The sequence below is a fragment of the Alosa pseudoharengus genome, unplaced genomic scaffold, assembly GCF_046254945.1.
Source record: "Alosa pseudoharengus isolate Yale_2024_CS ecotype anadromous, Long Island Sound unplaced genomic scaffold, YU_APseudo_1.1 YU_APseudo_1.1_scf_17, whole genome shotgun sequence".
Lineage (NCBI taxonomy): Eukaryota > Metazoa > Chordata > Actinopteri > Clupeiformes > Clupeidae > Alosa > Alosa pseudoharengus.
In genome coordinates this window covers 19,162,956-19,182,032 of record NW_027468640.1, presented here as the reverse complement: position 1 = coordinate 19,182,032, position 19,077 = coordinate 19,162,956, and the positions used below count along the sequence as shown (strand labels likewise).

The window sequence follows — 19,077 nt, the reverse complement described above, 5'->3', positions numbered from 1 at the left end:
GATTTTTCTACTTTGTCACCTACAGAGTTTGACAGGTACGATCTTTCAAAACGCCATGTTATTTCCCATAGACATTTGACGACCGAAGGTTGGATGGATACGGAAGTTAGGAGGCGGGACTTATTCTGGAGAGGTCACATAACTCTTATGTTTGGATTTTTTATATGTGTGTTAATATAATGTGTGGTGAAAATTTCGAATAGACTCACTGGAAGTTTAAGCTAATTACTGAATAGCCTATATATATATATGTCCACCATATATTTATTTTACCTGAATATTTTAACTTCATAAATGTCAAAATGAATCTCAGACGAAATTTAAAGTTTGACTGACTGGATTTTGTATACAAAACATAGTGAAAACTGTCTAAGGTCACTCTCACTCTCCCTTGCTAAAGAGCTAAATGGTTTAGTCCGCCTGCACATTCATAAGGTAGTCTATCTTTTGTTTATTTAGTTGAGCATAGCTAGTAGTGGACCGCTAATTGTTGTGCTGCTGGTGCAATGTCTTTCTCCAAGAAAGCCAAGTCAGGTTACTAAAAAGAGAGACATAAAAATGAGGGGAAACAACTGCTAATAAACTTCTTTCCAAAGAAAGGTGAGCACGAACGTCAAAACACGAAATCCCATGGTGTTTGCTTGAATATCTCCGCTATCATTAGTGCTAAAACGAACTGAGACAACCCATTGAAATAGCGGAAAATACACTTTCATAGGTTAGGCTACACATGTAATCTGATGCATCTCGTGATCCAGCTCCATCTCCATCACTTTCAGAAAGACTGCATGGCGCCAGCTTGATTCATGTCCTGTTGTAGGCTACATGCTGATCATTATCACTAGGCTAGTGGTTTAGGGAGCGATTTCTTTTCTCTCCCTTTCTTTTTTCTTTAGTCTTAACTTTTTTTTTTTACTCAAGTAACGGATGGGATTTTTTATGTAGCGAAGTACAATACTTCACTCAATCAAGTAAAATCTAAAATACCGATTTTATAAACTACTTAAAAATACAAAATACACAGAAAAACTACTCATACAGTAACGTGAGTAAATGTATTTCGTTACTTTCCACCTCTGCAAACTTGTCAGGTCGTCATACTTGTTACGTCATACTTTTTACGTAAATGTGTTTTAGCAATTGTGAAAAACTGTATTTACTAATGCCTCAGTGATAGTTTTGTGTCAGTGATCTGTCGATTGTTGATATGAACCTGCACTATTCAGCAACCTGTTTACACTCTGAACTAGGTGATATTGGTTGTGTCGAATCGTTTGAATCAAATGTGATAGTTGTTGTGTTTAACGTATGACATCTGTGCTCTATTTGTGTTTACCTTTGGCTACTTGTGGTTACCATTATTCATTACAAGTGAATTACAGTGCAAAATGTGTCTTATAGCATAATCATGTGTTTAGAGTTTTGCAAAAATAGTCTGTGAGATTTTCAAATTGTGTTTTATGTGTGAAAACTGTTTATGGTTTTGCCAAAACAGTGATCAACTCAAGAAATGTGTTCAGGCAACTGAGAATTTGGTTCAGAGAATGGGGTTTAGTGTTTTGTGAAATTAGTGCAATTGTGAAAAACTGTAAATGAAGCAGTATATTACCCACCTTAGTAGGCTCACATTCAGTCCTTGTTTACTCACTCATTGTGCTGGAGGGAAAGTGTGATTGTGTGTTTATGTGTGTGTGTGTGTGTGTGTGTGTGAGAGAGAGAGAGAGAGAAAGTGAAAGAGATCAAGAGAGTGATAGAGAGAAAGGAGAAAGAGGAAGGGAGAGAAAAATAGCAAGAGAGAGAGAGAGAGCACTTAGAGCTCTTGTCTAATTCCTCATTAATCCTCTGATCTTCTCCATTACATCCTGTTCCATTCTCTCTTGGCATCTGTCCTTTTGATCTGTCCGGTCTCACATTTATCATCTGGTCTCTCTGTACCCCCATCGATCCTGTTGCTGGTGGAAACCGCATCTCGCACAGGCTGTCTGTTTCCACTTAGCAGAGTTGGCTTGCTCTGCGTCATACTGATTTAGACCACGAATGTCACTGGTACCGATGTCTGGATTCTGGTGGTGTAGATAACCAGTCAGGAAATTGAATAATTGAGTTTACTGTTGAATGTTATACACTGATGGGATTATAACGAACATCACACACTCAACCGAAGTTTACCAAATCCCCACCATTGAATAGACTGATTATGATCATCATACATGTGTGAGGACTGATATTGTTTGTCTTTATGCTGATAGAACAGTTGAGAATGACAAAGAAATTAATGGAAGAGAGATGGAGTTAAGATTGGGAAATGACTGCCGGTCAGGAATCGAATCGGACTCGGGTCCCTGTGGGCCCGTGGAACCACAAGCGATCGGGATGCTGCCACTTACGCCTCAGCTTCTCCATCAGGACTGTTGTTGAATAGTGTCTCTCAGTGGCTCTGTTTTTCTGGATGGCATGTAATGGCTGGTTTGGAAAAGCAACGTGTGGATGATTTCCACATGCAGTTTTTCAGTTCAGGATGAGACAGTCTGGTTGCTCAACTGGAGTACATTAGGATGCCATGACTGTAATCACTGATGTTTATGCCTGGGGGGGTCAGGTTTGCTTCAGCCAGTTAGCATCCCGGTTGGCCACCATGATCTTTCAAAAGGGCATCCGGTGTGCTCACTTTCGCCAACCTTTTTACAAAACAGCCAATCGTTATGCTGAAAACATCAACATCTGCAGGGTAGGGGAGACCGGGGACAGTTGCAACACTTTTTGCATTTAGCTCTGTTACTCAGAGACGGGCCCGGGGACAGTTGCAACATTGTTTGGGGATGGTTGCAACATGTTAAAAATACAATATATTACAATATATGTCAGTGCAGCAAAATGATTATTTTTGTATGTAAATACAAGTTATGTAAGTTATAATAATATTACAGTGTTATTTATTCACTAGCTTTGATTAGATGACAATTATAGATTTGTCTAGATGAGTAGACCTTATGTGCAGATGTAAAATATTGAAATTGATATAAAATACAGTAGGACTTTAGTGACATAGGAAGAATGGAACAATTTGGGAGGCAATTCACTTTTATTTAGACTATTGTCATGTAAAACATGTTTTTAAAAATATATATTTTATATTATCATATTTATGCATTGTACGGGACTGTACGGGGACAGTTGCAACAGTTGTTGCAACTGTCCCCTTTCCTGTCAGCTATGATAAAACCTTATGTGCTAGCTAAACAAGGGGACCTTGACACTAACCATAGTAGCTTAAAGTTAACATATCACTCATTTAAATCATATAAGTTTGAGCTGAATCACAAAAACAGTGACAGCAGTTTAACAGAAACAAAGCTCAAGAAAATAAATACTTTCATACCTAAAAAACAGTTTTTTTTAACAATAAATCCTGGAGCAGTTCAGGAATATCCTTGCGTTTTCTCTGCTAGGGGGGGCATCCAACTGAGCATATGCAGTGTGAGTGTCATCACTCTACCTAGTTTCTGATTGGAGAAAATTGACATGTTGCAACCATCCCCTGTTGCAACTGTCCCCGGTCTCCCCTATATGGCAGGGAAATGTGCATTATGTCATCATGTCCCTATGCAGATGTTCTTTTACTCTATATGAAATACTCTGTTGTCTGTGCTAATAGAGTAACTCAAGTTCTAGGGGATTTTGGTGCTTTTTCAGATAGCAAAATTAATTCCCCAAAAATGGTGTGTTTCCCAATACATTATTTAACCAACGAGCTCACACAGGGGCCATAACTCATTGAAAGGCAGGCCCGGAGTGGGTAATCGGGAGAATCAGGAGAATTCCCGGTGGGCCGCTTCACTTCTGGGCCGGTCGAGGGAAAAATATTGACATTTGCCACGTTAATCTATCTTCTCTTAAAACTGGCTACACACGTTCGCATTCTATCCCTAACACCGCAGCCTCTGCATGGGTTGTTCTCCCCTCCCAAGAAGAGTTAATTGGTTGGGTCCATATAGCCCGTCTTTCCTAAAAAGTTTTCTCAGATACCAGCCGGGCCGGCCCTACCGTATAGTGATAAGCGTCAGGGAGGATGGATGGTAGAAAGAGGCCATGAGGGACTGAAAAGGCCAGGTAAAAAGACGAAAAGTATTGGAGGAAAATGCTGCCAAATATGCCAAGCTTCCTATGTCTGTTCCTATGTCTGTCTTCTTTGAAGAAGAAGACAGACATAATGGCAACTGGTAAAGAGAGATAGCCATGATTATAGCGGCGTAATTATTGGGCTTGTAGCGTTGTCAACCTATTCGCAAGCAACATATTAAATTAATTAAAATATTAGCCTTTTTGTATCATCCAATATGGCGATTCATAGACTTTGCAAATACTATGCAAATATTGATAACAAAACTCAAGATTGATCTGTGCATGCAGTAGCCTAGGCCGAAAACAAGTAGCCTCTAAGCAGCAGATCAGCAGTCCCCAGCTGAAAATGATGAGCCCGAAATTAGCTAGCACTATGACTACAGGGACAAGTAGAAAGGTTAATAGAGTTAACCATATGATTTAAAGTTATTTTGTGTAAGAAAGAACAGTAGGCTATGACAGATCAACCTTTATACCTTGTTTGCTCAGAAGTGGGTGTAGTAAAGGAGAAAATCACAATCAATCATCAACAACAACATGATAGCTGACCCATGCAGAAAAAACATGTAAACAATACAGTAGTTCAATATGCCTCTTAGTGGAATTGTGGGATACATTTCAAATGCTTTATTTCTTCCTTCCTGTTTTTGTTAACTTATCAACCTATCCTTGTGGAATAGTGGAATATTGGTAGCCTATAATAAAAACTATACAGGATAGTAAGAGCTGATCCTGGGCCCTATGCATAGGCAGTCCTGATGGGCCCCCATGCCCCCCACTCATATTCCAGACTTTTCAAGGGCCCTTCAGGTTTAATCTATACAGTATTATCTATTCTATGCTTTGAAGTAATTCATAAGAGTGGACCAACTTGGGTGATGAGGGTGGGTTTTCATTTTCCTTCTCTGTTTTGTATTTTACTTTATTTCTGTTGGTTTTGTATGTCTTGTAAAACATAAAACTGGACATGTTTGTTTGCTCTGTACTGCTTTGTAATATCATGCAGTGATGAAAAACACTTTTAGAGACCTTAAGGAAATCTTTGTTATCTGCTAACCTATTTCCTGTTTGCGACAGCCTCCGGCAAGATGGACCTGAACAACACGTCCTTCGTCCAGTACACGCCTCCCACCTTCCCTCGCTCCCTGGGTCCGTCTCCCGTCTCGTGGTTTACCCCCATAATCCACCCCAACGGCACGACCTCCACGCTCTCGGGCCCCTCGGTGAACCCCGACCAGAGCATCGTGAGCAGCATGCCAGTCACAGTGACCGGAGCGCTCATCCTGGGCCTAGTCTTCCTGCTGGGCGTCCCCGGCAACCTGTTTGTCATCTGGAGCGTGCTGGCGCGCGCCCGTCGGCGCTCGGTGACCACGCTGCTCATCCTTCACCTGGCGTGCGCCGACGGCCTGCTGATGGCCCTCACGGCCTTCTTCGTGGTCTACCTGGTGCGCAGCGACTGGGAGTTCGGAGCCGTGCTCTGTAAGCTGCTCTTCTACCTGTGCTGCGCCAACATGTACGCGTCCATCGCGCTCATCACCCTCATGAGCCTCCACCGGCTGCTGGCCGTCACGAGGCCCCAGAGTGCCGGCGCCAAGGCCAGCCGGGGGACGGTGCTCAAGCTGTTGGTCGGCGTGTGGGTGCTGGTGCTGGCCCTGTCCGTGCCCGTGCTGGTGTACCGGAAGGTGAAGGAGTATCCAAACTCTGAGGGGGGAGTGAGGCACGTGTGCGAGCCGGAACACCAGCCGAGGGATGTAAGTGAGGGGAGGAGGGTGCGTGTGTATCTGTGTGTGTGTGTGTGTGTGTGTGTGTGTGTGTGTGTGTGTGTTTGCATTTGTATTTTCTATTATTGTTCACCTGTCTCTCTATTTGTGTATGTAGGCTATGCATTTCTGTCTGTCACTGAGTCACTGGGTGTGCATGCACAACTTGTGTGTGTGTGTGTGTGTGTATTGTGTACAACTTGTGTGTGTGTTGCTAGTTAAAAGAGCTGTCTTGACATGTCTCTCTTGGTGAGTTTTGGCTCCCAGTGAGGTTTCTGTTGAACACAAATATGCAACTCTTCTATTTCACAGGACAAGTTCCAAATTCCTCACTGACTCACTGATTGGGCTAATAGTGCAATGGCTAATCAATTACTTAGAGATCAGTGTTTTGATAATGGAGGGTAGAGCTTCTGAATCACTTAAATCTGTTAATCTGTCAGCCTCATTTTCTGGTTTGATGGTTCCTGGTCAGGAAGTAGGTGCTATTTCTGGCAAGGAAACAAATGCCTTATTTTGAAGAACATCTGTGTTGAGTAATAATGGGGAGGGAGGGAGTAAGAGAGGGAAACTGATATCTGTTTTTTTTTTCATCTGATATGTGTCTCTGAGCACCCTCGAGTCCCCACTGTATCTTTGTATGTGAGTCTCATTTAGTCTCCCACACATAGGGTTGCCAACTTTCTCAACCCCAAATGAGGGTAACTCCCCCCCCTCCCCCAAAAAAACGCTGTTTCATTTGATACAGTTTAATTTATTTATAATGGTGCACTGTCACTTTAAGAACATTGTCTACACATTCAAGATTTTGCCAGCTCCATTCAAATATACCCTATGGCTAGTCCACAAACTCTAACATTGTTTGACTGTTCCACATTTATAGCACAATATTAACAATGATGAGCATACTATTAAGTTGGTATAAACAACCCTCAATCCTTTGGAAATAAAAGCACGTAATGACATGATGATATTTTGTTTGCAATTCTGAGGGGAATGTGTTTCAATTGGCATATATTGTGCTTCGCGTAAATGCTTAGTTTAAGGGAAACTAATTATTGAAGACTTCAAGACTCACCAATTCCATTAAACAAATGCAAAGACTACTCTTCATATTCTATCACAGTCCAAATCACAGTGCGTGCAGCCTGTCAAAGTGCCCTCTCACATTTTATAAATGGTCAGTAGTGGGAACCGGATAACTGCGCAATCTCCTCTAGCGTTGTTTTTGTTGTCCTCATGATTTCCTTTTTAAAAGTTTCTCATATTAAAAAGGATAAATCAATTACTGTATCAACAATGACAAGCCAGCTGGAACCTGGCGCATGCTCAGACGCGTTCCCAAATAAAACGAGTAGGATAGATAGACAGATAGATAGATAGATAGATAGATAGATAGATACTTTATTGATCCCGAAGAGGAAATTGAAGGATAACGTTCAAGTTAGATCTGCTGCATAATGGAGACTGAGAGAGGACCCAAAGTATCATCCTTATGTAAGATGCTGTTGGTGCATTTTGACATTGTAAACATTCTCTAAGAAGAGCGAAAAGAAGTTTGCAGTAAAAAATACGGGATGTCCCGGACAATTCGGGACGGTTGGCAACCCTACCCACATAACCACATCTCAAATCAACTAACACCCTCCATTTCCTGCCTGCAAATCACAAGCTCTTAGATGTGGTTAGAAATGCAGCCTTATTTCAGCATCACGTCAGAGCTGACAAAGCTGACTGCATCATCAAAGAGAATCTTTCTTTTTTAGTTAACTTCTAGATGACACAAGTACCATACAAAGTAGTTGCATAGCTTGCTGTGATGTGTGGCATACTCTGCTGACAACACTGAAACCTTCACAGGCCTATGACGGGGCTTATTGCTTAATTCTACTTTAGGTCAGCAGGTGTAGCATTCGGTAGTCGTTGATAATTGCTATTACTGAGATACCTTTCACACCTTTCAGATATCTTGTGGCATTGTTATTGTTTAATGGTTTCATTCAGATGTGGTAGGATCGGTTTAATCCTGAACTACATTGCTAGTCATAATCGACATAACTGTAGTGCCAACACTCAGGGCTTCTACACACAGTTGTGTTCCATCAACGCATGCCAGTGGGTGTTCCCGACAGTAGCTATGCAAATGAAGGTATAACCGTAATTTGATTAGCTGGTGCCGTCTGTTGTTCGCTTGTTCATAATTTGATTGGCTGGTGCCGTCTGTCGGTGCAGCAACAGCTGAACTTCCCAACGCGAGCGACGGGAGCAACGCGACGCAACGGACCCACAATTCAGTTCGGCAACGGATGACGTAAGCCCATGTAAAGTGAACGGGATGTGCTCCAGCACTGCAACGCATGTGTATGAGCTGTCAGAGGCTGTTGAGTGATGGCACACTATTTGACAGGAGCGCAAATCTGGAGATAAAGATCAAAAGTTAACATTACATATAATTGCAATGCTAACATGGCTGTTTTAAACCTGAATGCAACACATGCATGACAGAGGCCTGAATGTGCTCACAGAGCAAATGTCAAAGAGATGAATGGGGGAGAAAAGTTGATGGAAAGTTTCAAACACAGACACACACACACACATTTTATATATTTTATCTAATTCCACTTTACAAGTCAAGTTACATTAGGAATCAAATCTTCTTAATAATCCAGTAGATTAAAGCAGTTCAGCAATCTATCATGAGTTTTCAGATTCAAGGGTATAGGAAGCATGGTCTCTTCCAAATAAACATGCTTCCTATAATTGCTGATATGGAACTGTACTTCACTAGCTGCTTGGCCTTAGTTTTATATAGTCCCCCAATGCAAAGTCCACGGACCGCCAACCTATGTACATGACCTAGCCAGTGTTTCTCAAACTTTTTCAGACGAAGGACCACTTAACCAATAAAAAAGAAACGCACGGACCACCTAGCTAAAAAAGATGAGACCTACTTCAACAGTATATTAGCCTACACAATAGGCCTACTCACTGAACCACCTTGCTTATTGTCTTTGCACTTTGCTTATTGTGTCAGAGGATTCATATGATTTAAACTGGCATATCCTACATAGACAGTGTGACAGAACTGTTTGGATTTACAACAAGTTGGTTAAATATTGCATACAACTCATCTATATTATATTTTACCACATCTGCTCGCGGACCACTTGGGATAGCTTGTGAACCACACTTTCAGAAACACTGACCTAGGCTACCAAACACTAACACAATGAGCTGGCATTTGTATCCTAGGTTCTCAATGGCAGAAATCAAAGGCTGGTATTTGTGTTTTGTTGGACTCATACTGAGTTTTTGTACAGTATGAGTCCTCCATAAATAGGTCAAAAGCACATGACACTTCAAATATTTTAACTTCTTTAGCATTCTGAGAAATGGAGATAATGTCTTGTGTGTTTGCAATTCCAGAGAAGGTGTTTGCAGGTGAATTAAACCATTCAGAGTGGACAGTAGCGTGTTTATAGGTCTGCTCTTCCTGTGCGTGGGATCTGAGCAGCTATGAGGTCCACAAGTCTGTCATGTCTGGCGATACACAGCCCTTTAACACCATTTCACACCATTGGGTGTGTGACGGATGGGGAGGATACTGAGTATAGAGAACTGGTGAACAGCTTTGTGGCATGGTGTGGAAACAACCACCTACTCTTAAATGTGGCCAAGACCAAAGAGATGGTAGTAGACTTTAGGAGGGCTAAGTTGAACACTGTCTCCATCATGGGGGAAGAGGTGGAGGTAGTGGAAAACTACAAATATCTGGGTGTACATCTGGATAACAAACTGGACTGGAAGTGCAACACTGAGGCTGTTTATAGGAAGGGACAGAGCAGACTATACTTCTTGAGGAAGCTTAGGTCTTTTAATGTGTGCAGCAGAATGTTGACCATGTTTTACCAGTCTGCTGTTTCTAGTACCATATTCTTTGCAGTCATCTGCTGGGGTACCAGTATCAGGGCAAATGACACCAAAAAACTCAACAAGTTGATTAAAAGAGCTGGCTCTGTAATTGGAAGTACACTTGAACCCCTAGAGTTAGTTGTTGAGAGAAGGATGTTGCAAAAGCTCCTTAACATTATGGACAACACCTCACATCCACTGAATGAACTACTGGTCAAAGAACAGAGTGTTTTCAGCTGGAGGTTGCTCCAACTGCGCTGTAGCAAGGAGTGTTATAGAAAATCATTCCTGCCCACTGCCATAACTATTTACAACTCCCCTTTGTGCCGTGAGAAAAAAATCTTATGCTGAGAGTCAATGCAGTTTACAACCTCTTTAACAGAGACTATATCCAATTGTATTTATTTTTTTAACTTGTATGTATGTTTATGTGTGATATATGTTTATATTATTTATTGCTGCTGTAACACCATAATTTCCCTTTGGGGATGAATAAAGTAATCTATCTATCTATCTATCTATTTATCTATCTATCTATCTATCTATCTATTTAAGAGAGCTACAGCGTTCATTATGTGGGTTACTGACTCCAGATGTTGGGGGGGTTCATGCAGCATGCAGAGGGGTGAATGGTTGGAGGGAAACCACAGTGCTAGGTTGTTCTTTGTGGGGGGAACCTGAAGGCGGGCTTTTACGAAGGTAAGGATCTCCTCACCGATGGTGGCATTACTGTAGATGGTGTGTGAAACGGAGTGGTCTGCGCAGGGCAGTTTTGCCAACTTTCCCTGGAGTTTTAAATTAGACCAGTACTCCATGTTTTGGGCTCTCTGAATCTCCACAAGAGTCTGCCTTGCTGTTCTTGGCTGGAGCAGGAGCAGATGAGTGGTGTTGTTGCGATGCAGAGTTGCCTCAACAGTGACTGATGGGTCCTCCACCACTGCATCAGAGACCTCGGCAGGGTGTGAGTGGGAAGTCCACTTCAGTTCTCAAAGTCAAAGACAAAGTCTGCTTTTATTGTCAATTTCTTCACATGCCAAGAGATCGAAATTACATTTCTCACTATCCCACGGTGGAGACAAGACATATTTTACCAATTAAGTCCACAGACAAACATAACATTCAAGTAAACAATAAAAAGTAAATAAGAAGGCACATACAATGAAGAAATAAGAGCAGCACAATTGGGTTGAAATTGTGCAATTGTGCTAGACAGTCAATATAATAGTGCAAAAGTCAGGCCAATAAATGGCTGAGGTAGTTCTGTTTGATCTAAGTAAGCAAGTGACATAGTGGTGCAAGTTATGTAAGAGCAGCAGAAGTGTGTTGTGTTTTCAGGACAACAACAACAAGTTGCAAAGTGTGCAAGTGTACAAGTGGAGTAGTGCAAGGCAGCCATTGTGGGTCCAAAGTCCAGGATGTTATGTAGAGGGTGGAGGGGGGAGAGAGTTCAGCATCCTAACAGCCTGGTGTATGAAGCTGTTGGTGAGTCTGGTGGTGATCAACATGGTGATTAAATGAGATTGTCTTGTTGCTGTATATGCCCACATGCAATTGGGGATCCCCAATCACCCGTCCTGCCATCTCTGAAAGATGAAACATCTTGTGGAATGTGTGTTAAGGGAGAGCCCATTCCTCGCCACCTGTACAGTTTTACTGTCCATTTCATGTAGAATTTTCTGTGGAATGTGGACATTTGAAAATAAATTTTGGAAAATGCTATGTCTCTTACTGCTTGCATTTTAAAGACAACAGGTAGAGGTGATGTATCAATAAGATTCAGGTTACTCATATACTGTTGTGAAATGTCTGTCACTTGCTGACTATTCTCCAGCGATGTTAAAATTGTGACCAAGATAGCTGTAGGTCTCATCATGTCTAGCATACACTCTGATCGGCTGGCCTAAGATGGTAAATGAGGGTGGCTGATCGGTTTTTGATCTATATCACACACACACACACACACAAAACCCGCTTCCGGTGTAAAACAGGCATCATGAATCATTCATAATTCTGCAGTTCAGCATTTGGCCACAGTGGGGCGCTCATACATAATACTCTGATGTAGGTCTGGGTCAGTGTAACTATCAGCGGTAACCAAACATTTTCCTTCCTGCAGACAGTTCTGCAGTACACCATGGAGACAGTGCTGGGCTTCGTCCTGCCCTACAGCGCGATCATAGCCAGCTACGTGTGCATCCTGCGGCGGATACGAAAGACGCGTTTCCGGCGGCGCATCCGCAGCGAGAAGCTCATCCTGACCATTGTAATCACGTTCGGCATCTTCTGGTTACCCTACCACGTGATTAACATGATACAGGTGGGTATAAAGCAAGTGGATGGAAGGCAGCTTACATCCACAGATGCCTCTAGAATTGTGTGCATGACCCTTTGCAGTACTTTACGTTTGATGGTCTCTCTCTGAAGTGCCCCTGTAGGGGGCCTCAGTGTGTGTGTGCGTGTGTGTGTGTGCGTACGTGTGTGTGTGATTGTGTGTGTGTGTGCGTGTGTGTGTGTGTGCATGTGTGTGTGTGTCCGTGTGTGTGTGTGCGTGTGTGTGTGTGTGTGTGTGTGTGCATGTGTGTGTGTGTCCGTGTGTGTGTGTGTGTGTCCGTGTGTGTGTGTGTGTGTTTGAGAGTGTGTGTGTGTGTGGGGGGGGTTTGTTGTATTGTATTGTATATTGCAACTATGCATATCAAGACGTAGTGATATAAATCTGTTAACCCTGTTAATCCTGCCACACACTGGCACTGACATGAGTGTGCCAACACACCACCAACGCAATCTTCAACTGGCTAGCATCGATAAACAATAAACAAGGGATTTTGTTGAGCAGTGTTAAACTGAATCATAATCGTCATGGCGGTAGTGAAAGGGTTTAGTCCTGATATGGCTTGAATTGAAATTAATGGAATCTAAGTAATTGAAGCAGAGTGCATCACACTCATGTTGGCGCCATTGTGCAGCGAGCCTTAGTGTCTGGCGAGGTTTAGCTGTAAGTGATTTTATATAAAAGGCTTTCTCTTCCATTGGCATCGCCTTCTTTCTCAGGTGGCAGCAGCCCTGGCTCCAGAAAAATCCCCTCTCCAAGAAAGGTAGGGATGGTAAACAAAACAGACACACACACACACAGAGTGAGTGTGAGAGAGAGAGAGTGTGTGAGAGAGAGAGTGTGTGTGAGAGAGCGAGCGAGAGAGAGAGTCTTCTTATACATGTGGACATAAAACATTCTTTTTTTGTAAGCTGAATACTATACTGTTCTGCTTCTGTCAATCTCTCAAACTGCCATTTGGGAAAATCTTACTTTTATTCCAGCTGTGAAATTAAATATAAACTAAAACAAGCACAATCATTTAAAAGCTAGCGTTCTTCATAGAGTGAATGCAATGTTGAAGAAGGGTAAGATGAAAGAAAAGGATGAGGATGAATGAAATGAAAATGGACACTGTCTCAACCTCTCTATTTTCCTGTCATCCTCTCTTTCTGCCCCTCCCCTCTCCGATTCCCTCCATCCCTTTATTTCTATCAGAAAGACTTGGGAAGGTATAATGAAAGTTAACACATGTTTTAATCCATCAAAAGATACACAAAAGACATAAGCAACAATAATATAGTCTTTGGCGTAGGCCCCATCCTCGGTCCAGGTCACTGAGTGTGCAGACCCTTGCAGATCCTGCCGGAATGAGATGGCAGGGGGTGGAGCCTATACCCCCAAAGAATAAGAAATAAAGATACCCACCAGAAATGTTTAGATGGTCTGTAATGGTAAGAGATCGCACAGGGATGGATAATGAGCGGTTGTTTAAGATTAAATTACAATGCCAGACACCTTCAGATATGAGAGACCCCCTCAGATTTTTGACTTTGTTGCTTTCATGGGAGCCAGTCCTCACTCTATGGGAGCTTGGCTACCTCTGGCTCCCACGTAATTACAGCACTGGATTTGATGCAATGGAAGGGAATCAAGCTTGCAGATGTTGTTAAATAACGACATGCAGGGCAATGAGATTGCGGTTGCAGATGCTCAGGTTCAGTGCAGGGGAATAGAGCCTGCAGTTGCAGATGCTCAGGTACAGTGCAGCAGGATGTAGTAGCGAGTTGGCCTGATTCTTTTCACACCATGCTGGAGCCAAGCTCCAGCCCAACCACACCCGCACAGCCAGCACCCACACACCCAGCACCCACACACATCCACCTTGACTGGCCTGTGTTGGCCTGATTCAAATGGCCCGTGTTGGCTTGATTCGAATGGCCCGTGTTGGCTTGATTCGAATGGCCCGTGTTGGCTTGATTCGAATGGCCCGTGTTGGCTTGATTCAAATGGCCCGTGTTGGCTTGATTCAAATGGCCCGTGTTGGCCTGATTCAAATGGCACGTGTTGGCTTGATTCGAATGGCCCGTGTTGGTCTGATTCGAATGGCGGTACTAATGAGACAACCCACAAACACCCGGACACTGTGCACAAGGCGCCGTCTGCACAAATGTGACCGAGCCAAAGTCTGGGCACAAACGAGGCAAAGAAGAGATGAATAAAGTATGATTAAATTTAAATAATGACCACCACCAGACATTTGCAAAAGAAAGTACATGATTAGAAGACAGATTAAATCCGATTTAAGGACGACCCCTAATGAAATGTGATGAATGTTTCCATGAGCAAGCCACATCCTGCAACAGAATGAAGCTAAAGCAGACCCAAGGAAATATTATGGGTTAATGACATTTAGTACAGCCCAGCAGACAAGACCAACAGGCCTACCGTAATCTGCATCTCTGCAAACTAACATCCTGTCTCCTGAAACTGCAGTCACTGCTGAGAAAACAGAGCAGTGCACTGCAGCCAGCAAGAAAGAGTACTTTTGGCCCTTGTGAGAATGTAGTCCGAGCAGGGTCCAGAAAATGAAGTCAGCCGAAAATGTGAAAAACTTAGTTATATAAAAATAACTTTTTATTAGCCAAAATCTCCAAACATGTGCACACACTCTACCCCGCATGAAACTATAACACCTGAGAGCAGAGAGAGAGACTCTCAGCTTCCCTCTTCCTTCAGCCATCTCTCCTTTTGAGGACCTCCCTGTCCTCCTAAAGCCCTGTACTAATTTCTGTTAGCTCCTCCCCCTGATCAAAGTCAGGTGTACCTATTAACAATCTGCCTGCTGGCCAATTACCAGCCCCACTCTGAATGAGCACCATGCCAGATAGACTGAAAAACCTTGTTAATACACTAAAGCACAATCAATAAATCCAAATATATATTTTGACATTGGTCTTAAGCAATTGTACTGTTTGAACCATTGACCAAATGGTTAAGCACTATTTTGCGATGTGGGGGTGCCAAACCCCACATCGTCACAGCCCTGTTGGCCTTCCATACACAACTGATCAGCAAAGCTGTGTCATGGCATGGAAACCATCGCGAGTGTCGATAACTGGAACAACTGAGGTTTAAGAAGGTTCCGTGTGTTTGTGGTAACAGCGTAAGTCCAACGATTTTCGTCAGAAAAGTTTAGCAACCATATTGCATTGTAACATTAGCGACACAAGCGTTAACATCATTAAGCAACTAATCTAACACGAGACTAGGGTGACAACACTCCTTCCGTTGATAAGACAACCCGAACAAGTGGCAATGTGGCATACCTTACTCTCCGGCGTTTACGACAGCTACTACATTAGTGGAAACCCTGAGACTTTGGTGATGCGTCCGCTGAGATAATAACACAGTTTGAAAGCGAACGTAAGGTAAGCTACTGGGACTGCATTACATGTTAAAAGATTTGGCGAAGTGAATAACTAGCTACCCAGCATGGATACGGAACATCGAAAATCGGCACCTGAAAGCAACAAGCAGGTGCAAAGTCCATTATAAGGACTGATGCAGACTGGTGATTGGTCGGAAGTAATGAATGAATGACGAATTGAGTCTCCCTGTCGGAACACTGACGCTTCCATTTCTCCCCACCCACACTTTCTTCTTACTCCCATAGACATGCACACACTTTTTCCCTCTCAATCACCCATCCCTCTTTCTCTCTCTTGCTCATTTTCTGACTCCCTCATCCTTTCCTCCCACACACACACACACACACACACTCACAGACACACACGCACACTTTTTTCCCTCTCTCTCTCCCTCCCTCTCTGTCTCCTTCACTCTCCCCTTCCCTTACCCGGCTCTCTCTCATCACCTCTGTTTATCTCTCCAGACTAAACAAGTTTTGGAAAACCGGCCGGACACTGACGTCCACTCTGGCCTTCATCAGCAGCAGCGTGAATCCGCTCCTCTACACCTTCGCCGGCAAGTCGTACATGCGCCGCGAGGGCCTGGGCTTCATGGCGCGTCTCTTCGAGGCCACCGGCCGCCTGGAGGCCTCCAGGAAGAGCCGGCAGAACAGCCGCGAGAGTCGCGACAAGGACAAGAAAGCCAAGGAGGCGTTGGAGACCGAGGATGATGACGGGGAAGAAGGGACGGAGCTCAGGGAGTCAGAGTCCACCACCAGCGCCCACGCCAACACCCACAATCGCGTCAGTGGGCAGCAAAGCAACGGGAAATGAGAGAGACGCTCATGGGCCTGAAGCGCTTTTCTTTACCCTGTCAACTGGGCATGCTTTGCCTATTTTCGTTGGGGCAGTCAGTGCATTGAGTTTAGTGAAAGCTTTAGAATCTCAAAAGATTTAAAAGAATTTGAATATTAGGAATAATACAAATTTGAATACCTATGACAAGCAATGAACATACCTCTTCAGACTTCGTGGCCGTGTGTGGGTGTGTGTGTGTGTGTGTGGGGGGGGGTGGTTGAGTTGTTCGGTGCTGTGTTAACATTCTTTTGTCGTCAAATAGTAGAAGTACCAGCACTCTGTCTGTGTGTGTCTGCATGTGTGCTGTTTGTGCGTACTTGTGGCTTCATGAGTTGACATGGCATGTGGTCGCTTTAAACCATTTACGTCATGTTCTTGGAGTGGACATTTCCTTTGTTTTGACAATTGTGGGTACAATGTTGCATGATGTGGTTTACATGGTATTCATCAATCTATGGTTCAGTATTTGGCCACCACGGAGAGCCTTCAGCTCACACCAACGTGCAGCATTCAGTTGCCCATAGGTGAGAAAGCCTTCTTAGCAGCTGCTGATATAGTGCCAATCAGGCAAGTCAGGCCCAGATTTGTTTTTGAGCTACAGTACAGATTGATGAAGGTGGTAAGACTTTGTTGAGTTATCACCACTGTCTGAAGCTTTCGCTAACTTGAGTAAGTGATTGCTCAAGTGCTTCTATGACTCAATGTTTGGAGTTTGCCAGGTTGGATAGTAAGAGTTCCTCTATCTATCCCATAGCTTATTTGGCCTCTGGTGAATATTTATTTTGAGGCATTTTGTCTGTATATTCTCATGGGGACAGATATGACTTCAGCAGTGCGGAGTCAGGAGTCATCTTGGGAAATTGGAACTGGTAAAGAATTATGGTAACACTTTATTTTAAGGTTCACATGTTAGCCACTAATACATACCTAATTAATGCCTGTATTAGTGACTTGTAAGGCATGTGTTAGGCAACATTAATCATTTGTTGGGCGTGTATTCGCAAATTTCTTGTTCATGACGAATTAGGCCTTTATTCTTGATATAATCTTAATAATGACCTAGTAAGCCTTGATCTCTACTTACTAATTAATAGTAAGTACCAAAAGAGAATATGTATAACCCACTAGTATACTGTCTGAATAAATCCCAAATAGTGGGAGAACAGTTGTAGAATAAGCAAGTATATGGCTCAACCTCATTGCTGTATTTCACAGCCCAGGTTGCTGTGTCAAACAGCACTTAACAACTGAGAGATTGGCTCCCATTCTAAAGGGGAAACTGGTTCCTTAGCAGCAAGCACATTATTATTATCATCAGTAATACCTATGCAGTATGTACTTAGTAGTCATGAATTGCTCTCTGCTCTCCCTCTGATAAAAATTACATGTTGGGAACAGTCTAGAGACTATAACCCCTGATCAATACAAACATTCTTTACCCTTCATTGCTAGTAGTTGGGAGTGTGTTGACAATGGAAAAAAGATAAGAAAATTGACAGCATTGAAAATGTTTATTTGACAACTTCTGTAAACATGTTTTAATGTACTCTTAACGATAAGCACAGCTCACAACAAAAACAAAAAAATCTTCAGTCTCAGATCTTTGTGTCAAGAAAGACTAGCAAAAACATGTTTACCTAGAATTGTTTACAGAATTTGTCAAATTAACATTTTCAATGCTGTCACTTTTCTCATCTTTTTTCCATTGTCAACACACTCCCAACTACTAGCAATGTATTAAGGGTAAAGAATGTCTGTATTGATCAGGGATTATAGTCTCTAGACTGTTCCCACCATGTAATTTTTATAACATGATTTTTTATCAGAGGGAGAGTAATGCCTGACTTTAGAATATGGAACCAATTCATTACTAGTAAATACACACTGCATAGGTATTACTGATGATAATGTGCTTACTGCTAAGGAACCAGTATCCACTTTAGAATGGGAGCCAATCTTCCAGTTGTTAAGTGCTGTTTAACACAGCAACCAGGGCAGTGAAATACAGCAATGAGGTTGAGCCATATACTTGCTTATTCTACAACTGTTCTCCCACTATTCCGGATTTATTCAGACAGTATACTAGTGGGTTATACATATTCTCTTTTGGTACTTACTATTAATTAGTAAGTAGAGATCAAGGCTTACTAGGTCATTATTAAGATTATATCAAGAATAAAGACCTAATTCGTCATGAACAAGAAATTTGTGAATACATGCCTTACAAGTCACTAATACAGGCATTAATTAGGTATGTATTAGTGGCTAACATGTGAACCTTAAAATAAAGTATTACCAGAATGGTAAATGAAAACCACAACTGTGCCATATAAGACCCACCACTAACTAAATTATCCCTGGGCTTTCAGTCAGAGCCTTTCTGTCCACCTTCTAGATCCTCCATCAGATGGTATTTGGAATGGTTTTGAAATTGTATTAACATTGTCTTCAGACATACTATATGATAAAGTATGTCTGACTAAAGACATACATACATTTTAGGTAACCGACACATACTGATGCTTGATATTTCATATTGCCCATGTAGCCTGTCTGTGAAATGCTCTAACTTACAGTATAATAGAGGGTTTACCATGTTCCTCAGTAGTGTCCTAAAAATCACAGAAAACTGTGACACCTAAAATGAACTGGCTATACACTTCCTTTCTTCCCTCCTTCTACCTCCTCCCCCTTCTATCTCCATCAA

At 42.5% G+C, this 19,077-nt stretch overlaps 1 protein-coding gene across 2 annotated transcripts in view; it reads left to right on the top strand.

Annotated features, from left to right (window-relative positions):
* The window catches only part of ltb4r2a (leukotriene B4 receptor 2a), a 45,050-nt gene extending 27,515 nt beyond the window's left edge, over positions 1 to 17,535 (top strand). For both annotated transcript variants that reach the window (XM_076288819.1, XM_076288818.1), the window contains exons 2-5: positions 5,200 to 5,873; positions 11,911 to 12,111; positions 12,843 to 12,886; positions 15,998 to 17,535. In XM_076288819.1, coding sequence (XP_076144934.1) covers positions 5,211 to 5,873; positions 11,911 to 12,111; positions 12,843 to 12,886; positions 15,998 to 16,346 — 1,257 coding nt within the window. In that variant the 5' untranslated portion in view covers positions 5,200 to 5,210 and the 3' untranslated portion in view covers positions 16,347 to 17,535. The remainder of the gene's footprint in view (positions 1 to 5,199; positions 5,874 to 11,910; positions 12,112 to 12,842; positions 12,887 to 15,997) is intronic.
* Positions 17,536 to 19,077: the final 1,542 nt, after the last annotated feature.